We start from the raw sequence: 6,397 nt of genomic DNA, 5'->3' as shown, positions 1-6,397 counted from the left end.
GAACTTTGCACACCCCAGACCAAAGCACGTGCAGTCTCTCTTTGTTCCTGTCTCACTCTTGAGCCTGATTCATCTACATGATGTACAATGTGTTTTTTTTTTCACCCCAGCACCATTTCTCTGTTCTTAACCTTCAGTAAACATAACTGCTTTTCCCTCACCATCAAGTGCTCATCATACACAAGCATTTGGAATCTGCCGAATCTACCATGAGGTAACAGTCCCTCCCAGATTTTAACTCCAACAAAACCTGTACTGCCAATTCTTTTTCTTTCGTTTTGTTGGTACCAGGGATCAAACTCGTAACCTTGAGCTTGCAAGGCAGGCAGTGGAGCCACTGAGCTAGATCCCCAGCCCCAATTCTTTTTCTTGATGCTTCTATTTCTCACCCTTTTTCCTAACAGGGGGTCCATATATCTTCTCAGCAAAATGAGAGACCACAGCTCAGGAAGCTGAGATTCTGCAGGAGGCTGGCTGAGCCCCTCTGAGGGAGTTACAAAACCTCAAACTCATCCTTCATCACCTTCTGTTGGAGAATTTCCTTCCTGGCTCAGCTGCCTACACCCACTATAGCCCAGGCCTATCTCACTGGCTATTCTAACAGAGTCTGTACGGAAGGTTGCTTCAAATTCCTTTACAAAAGCATTAAATATGTAATGAGGGTGTTGTGCCCAAGTTGCAAAGTCCCCAAAGAACACCAAGGAGTCAGGTCCGATGCAATCACAAGAGGAGTTTATTGTAAGCTCGGGCCTGGACCCTGGGGTGTCACTATCACAGTGGCTTCAGACCGAGTCCAGACCCATCTTTGAAGTAGGATTATATAGGGTTAGGGAGGCTCTCCTTTTTATAGATGCTATTTTTATCTTTTGTTTATTCTTGGATATTTGAGAGGTACTGGGAGGGCACTTATTGGAATTGGGAGGGAACCTACTGAAAATTACTAATATCTACATTCGCAGAAATCAGTTCCTCTTTCTAAAGAACATTTGATTAATCAATTTCTATAATTAACAAAGTTACTAATACTACCTATGTTAGCAAAATCGGTTCTTTTTAAACATTTGATTATCCTAAGCAACTATTGGAAAGATTCATCTTTGGATTATAAAAAGAGGAACAGAAACACAGGGTGGAGGTAGTTTAAGACAGAGAGCTGCTAAAAATTACAGATATCTGCAAAAATCCAAAAAGAGGAACAGAAACACAGGGTGGAGACTGTCATACAGAATGGAATTTTTGCAGCTCTGTTCTGGGCAAAGTGCATAGAGGGAACCCACCTCAATTTGAAAATTTGGTCCTTACAAAGGGATTAAGTAGAAAGGTGTTTAAGAAAGGGGTGGATCAGCCAGGGGCTTTGATAAATCCTGTGGCTCTGGGAGGAGCTCAGAGACCTACTCCTCCCTCTCCAGTCTGCATTCCTTCCCACCATGGATTTGAGCAGCACTTCAAGTGGTAAGTTCTGAGCAGCTCTTTCGCTCTGTGCTTTGATAATGCCAGATGCCTTGTCTACCGTTGAAGAAAGGGAACTGTGTTAAGGGATCAATGAGTTTTGAAGTTGAAAACTTGAATCTCAGATATAAAGTGGCAGCCATGCATACCCTATGTGGATCATCAACCAAAAGTTTTAAAGTTAACACTTAAAGTGGAGTACACTTTATACATACTGTTTAATTTTGTAAAAATGTATTATTTTTCACTACAAAGGACCTCTGTTTTGTTTAACCTTTTTATTTGTCTCATGAGTTTTACGTATTAGGTTTCTTCCTTCCAGTTTTATTTTCTTGGTAATTTTCTATATGTTCTTGCTTTAGAAACTTTGATAATTGATTATCATTTTCCTAATATATGTTTAATTATTTAATATGTCTAATGTAGCTGGCTTTATCTGTATACCTATGGTAAAAACAGAGTAATAAATGGATAAACAGGCTTTCAACGTGAAACTAACATAAGATACATGCTCACACTGCAGTTTTGAACCTATTAATATATCCTTTGTTCAAATGTTCTCCTCTCTTCATCTGATACACTACTAAAAAAAAAAAAAGAAAAAGAAATCTGGAAAGGCAAGATAGTTTACAACCAGATCCAAAAGGAGATCCTCCTAGCATGGTTTAAACACAATCCTCACCCGGATAAAGTTACCATGGAACGACTGGCACAAGAAATCGGTGTTCCAGCATCTAAAATTAAGGTAGGCATTAGATTTCTCTTGTCACATCAAGGGAAAGAGAAATGCTAGGCTCAGTACTTTCAGGCAGTTCTCTGATGTCGCATACTTCACTAGATTTTTCTCCTATTTTATAGAGCTAAAAACAAAAAATAAGAACCACTTATATCTTTCACCAAAGGTAGAAATATCATTGGTGGGTATTTATTGATGAAGGGAGAATATACTAGCTAAGGCTCTACTCATAACTACGTTTTGAAATGATTGGATTTTTTTGTTTTGTTTTGTGCTTGAGACAGGGTCTGCCATGTAGTTGAGGCTGGCCTTTAACTCACTATGTAGGGCCCAGGATTTAGCTCAGTGGTTCTGGCTCCTGCCTCACAAGCACAAAGTCCCAAGTTTAATCCCTGGTATGAAAAAAAGAGAGAGGAAATGTGGAAATGGATCATTATGATACTGATGTGATGTCCTTAAACATTCGAATATATATTACCAAAAAGGACTGATATGTAGTAACAAAGAAACTGTGGGATAAGATCTTGTGTAAATTCCCAATTCTGATACTAGTTTTTTTTTAAATGTAACGTCTCATTGGTAATTAATACTCAAGGTTTGAAGTAAAATCCCATAATGAATTACTTAGAATAAAATTACGGATATAAAATGAAACTAATGTCTTCAGCTATCAGATTTTTCTAAAAAGAATATAATTATATCAGGTGGAAATAGTACTTAAAACAATGAAGATCAGGTAAGAATGTGTTTTGAGAGGAAAATAAGTTCTGGTTTTTCATTAAATAAGCCATTGGCTATAAAGGCCTCATCTAAAGGATATAAGGGAGAAGATGTTTTCCTTAACTCTTTATGTATCTGAACTGGGTGTGGAAGACAGTTATTTCAGATCTCTCTAATAAAAGTACATCCTATAGGAACATCTGGCAATCGGTTTTGAGAGGTATTGGGCCCACTTGAACTAATGGTGAGGACAGCAGGTCCAGGAGACAATGTAGGATGAAATTGGTTCTCCCATAGTGTACTAATCTATTCATTAGTTTCCCATTTCTAATGTGCTTAAGATCTATCTGAAAATATCTTCATTAAGACATAAGATATAGGTACTGGTTGTCATTAACATCCTAAATCTTTTTAAGGATTATCTAAAGGAAACACTCAGAAATAATTAGAAAGCATGTTGTAGTTCCAACTCCAGGGATGAGGAAATGCGCAAGGATTTCAGATGGTTGTGTTATTGCCTGCTTAGGCTCATAGGCAGGTTCATTTGCTCTTTGCTGACTAAATCAAATGTGGCCACTTATTTTGGTAAAAAAGGACTTATTCAGAGCCGGGGATTTAGCTCAGTGGTCCCACCACCTGCCTCGCAAGCACAAGGTCCGAGTTTGATTCCGGTACCCCCAAAAATAATTTATTCAAAGCTATCGGATAATAGACCTGTTGGGGTTTGGTTCATCCCTTCCTGGACTCCTCCTGTCATCTCCCTCCCTTCCCTGGGGGGAATGAAATTGGACTTTGACCTCCTGGTACAAGCACCTGCAGATTTTGATCAGTTTTCTGGACTGAGAGGTGGAGATGGGGTGGCAATATACTCCCTAGGCCTGAGGAAGTTTGGAGAAGCCACTGTGTCTAAAGGAAAAAAAAAAAATCTTTACTTTTGAAGTTCCTTTTTTAATTTTAATTTTTTTTTTTTTTTTGAGACAAGGTTTTGCTATGTCTTCGAGGCTGAGGCTGACCTTGAACTCATTATGTAGTCCAGGCTGGCATTGATCTCATGGTGCTCTTTTTGCCTCAGCCTCTCCATTGCCGGGATTATAGGCATGTGTCACCATGCCCAGCCTAAAGTTCCATTTTGAGGCGCTGGTTATGTCAGTGACAATAGTGACAAAGTGAGATGTTCAGTCTCTAGGGGTCTCCTGGTCTGTCACTGATCCTTGGATGAAATAAGTAAAAGCAAATATGGATGAGTGTTAGCATGACTCTTTAGTGTGACTAATACTACCATCCTATTTAATGGCGTCCCTTTATGATCAATTCTACATGTATTATATATTACGAAGTGACATTTCCTTTGAAGTTATGAGGGGGCCAATAAAAGGCATTCCAACACTACAGTCCTGCTAGGAAAGAAAGAAACAGGTCAGGGTTTTCTTTGAGAGAAAGTCCTGAGATGATCCGAAGAGAAATGTTCATGCGAGTTGTGCGCAGTCCCTGGGTGCTTCTGAATTGTGTGCCAATAGTAGCACTATTCCTAGATTTCAAGGGCAGGTGGTTCAATCAGTTTGGTTTAATTGGACTGATGGAATGGCAGGCTGAGTTACATTACTTTTGCATCTTTTCCTACTTAGAATTGGTTTAGAAACCACAGATGGAAGCATTTGAGATCTACACCCCTGAAACATGACCAGGTGAAGCCGTGGACTCAAGGTGAGAGCTCAGTGGTCTAAACACAGCTCCTCAGTGGGGCCCATGGAGAGTAGAAATGACTGCATGTTGTACTCTGATTCTCCATAAAGGTTCCTTAGCTTATGAGCCAGTTACAGCTTGCTCTGGGCACTCTAGTGTCAAAAATATATATATGCTGGCCTGTAGTTATATATAAATATATAACAACACAATATATATGCTGGGACAGGCAGGTTCTTAGCAAGCAAGGCTTTGGCTATTTGTGGTTTGTGGCTCCTTGCCAGCACAGTGACTCTCTCTTAGGTCCCTCAGGGGGATTCCAAGAGTAAGTGTTCAGCATTATGGTTTGAATTTGAAAACTGGCCTAAAACCCCCTTTTGTTCCTGTGCTCTCCTTTAGAATGGTTAACAAAAGCCAGCCAAGAGTTGATGGCCCTCACAACAACTCAAAAAAGGATCCTAAGTCAGGCCTTTCAGAGGGACCCATTCCCTGATCCTGCTACCAGGAAAAAACTGGCTAGCCAAATAGGCATTCGGGAATCCAGAATTCTGATGTGGTTTCAGAATCAGAACTCTTCGTATTCTGAGCAGAGAAGGGAGGGGCTGAATCTCCTGGTAGAAAGCACAAATGAGAGACCACGGAATCCAGAATTCTGGTAAGTTAGCCTGGATGCTGACCATGCTTATAATGTCCTCACTCAGGGATGCCGTGCCATGTGGGCATTCAGAGGGTGGTGACACAGGTAGTGAAGGAATTTACCCATGGGCAAGGACTATAGGAAAGACAAGCATTTTATTTACATCACTGAGTAGGCTCTCAAGATGGACAGTGGACAAGTTTGCAAGAGAGGAATCTTGCAGCCAAGGTAAGGTGGTTGTTTTTTTTGTTTGTTGGTTGGTTGTTTTGATTAGGTTGGGTTTAGGTTTTTCTGCTTGTTTGTTTGAGGCAGGGTCTCACTATGTAGTTATGGCTGGTCTTAAACTCACTATGTAGCCCAGGCTGGCTTTAAACTCACAGGGATCCTCCTGCCTCAGCCTTCCAAGTGCTGGAATTATAGTCAGGCACCCCCCCACACAAGAGTGGGGTTTTTATAAGGGAATAAAAATGTGGGCAAGGGAAGGGTCTGAGTTAGCAAATGTAGATAGCTTAGAAATGTATTTACCAGGACATCCTATTCTTTGTTTCTTTTTCTTTTTTTTTTATTGGGAATCGAACTCAAGGACTGGAGCTGGCCAGGCAGGCACTGTACCATTGAGCTACATCCCTGGCCCCTGTTCTTTGTTAATCTTACAGGAATACCTGTATTATAACTAAAGTTGCAAATTGTCAAGGCCTCTTGCTTATACCTCCAAAAAGGCTCTTGAGATTGAGATAGTATTGTTTTACCTTTTTGGGGGAAAGATATAACATTAGCTCAAGGGAGAAAATGATTTTTTTTTTAATTTACTTTCATCTTGTGCTGTTTTTAGTCCTCATTAGTGTTTCATGGCTATGCAGTAGGATTGCTGGGCAGAAGTATGTTATCAAAGAAGTTTGGGTGCTGAGAATTTTAACAGTTTGTCACCACAAGGGGCTCAGGAGGCTGACACATGAGAATTGCAAATTTAAGGACAGCTTAAGCCACACAGTGAGACACTGTCTCAAAAACAATTCTAGTGAGTTACATATTTGTGACGCCAAATATGTCCCATCAGTAAGTGACGTTGCCCTGAAGGTGTTCTGGAGACTCCTGCTATTTGGGGTTATTATAGTTACCAAGGAAGGGCAGCAATCTGGGCAGAACTGGGCCTGGTAGTGCACACCAGCACT

At 40.4% G+C, this 6,397-nt stretch overlaps 1 protein-coding gene across 1 annotated transcript; it reads left to right on the top strand.

Annotated features, from left to right (window-relative positions):
* The first annotated feature begins 925 nt into the window (after window positions 1-925).
* Duxb (double homeobox B) lies at window positions 926-5,247 on the top strand. Its single transcript, XM_010609510.2, has 4 exons — window positions 926-1,452; window positions 2,049-2,194; window positions 4,531-4,609; window positions 4,988-5,247. Exons 1-4 carry the CDS (start codon window positions 1,428-1,430, stop codon window positions 5,245-5,247), a joined length of 510 nt encoding a protein of 169 aa, XP_010607812.1. The 5' UTR covers window positions 926-1,427.
* The last annotated feature ends 1,150 nt before the right edge of the window (window positions 5,248-6,397 follow it).

The sequence above is a fragment of the Fukomys damarensis genome, unplaced genomic scaffold, assembly GCF_012274545.1.
Source record: "Fukomys damarensis isolate Sample0158 unplaced genomic scaffold, DMR_v1.0_HiC HiC_scaffold_32, whole genome shotgun sequence".
Taxonomy (NCBI): Eukaryota; Metazoa; Chordata; class Mammalia; order Rodentia; family Bathyergidae; genus Fukomys; species Fukomys damarensis.
The sequence above is the reverse complement of the archived record's forward strand: the minus strand, read 5'-3'. Positions and strand labels throughout refer to the sequence as shown.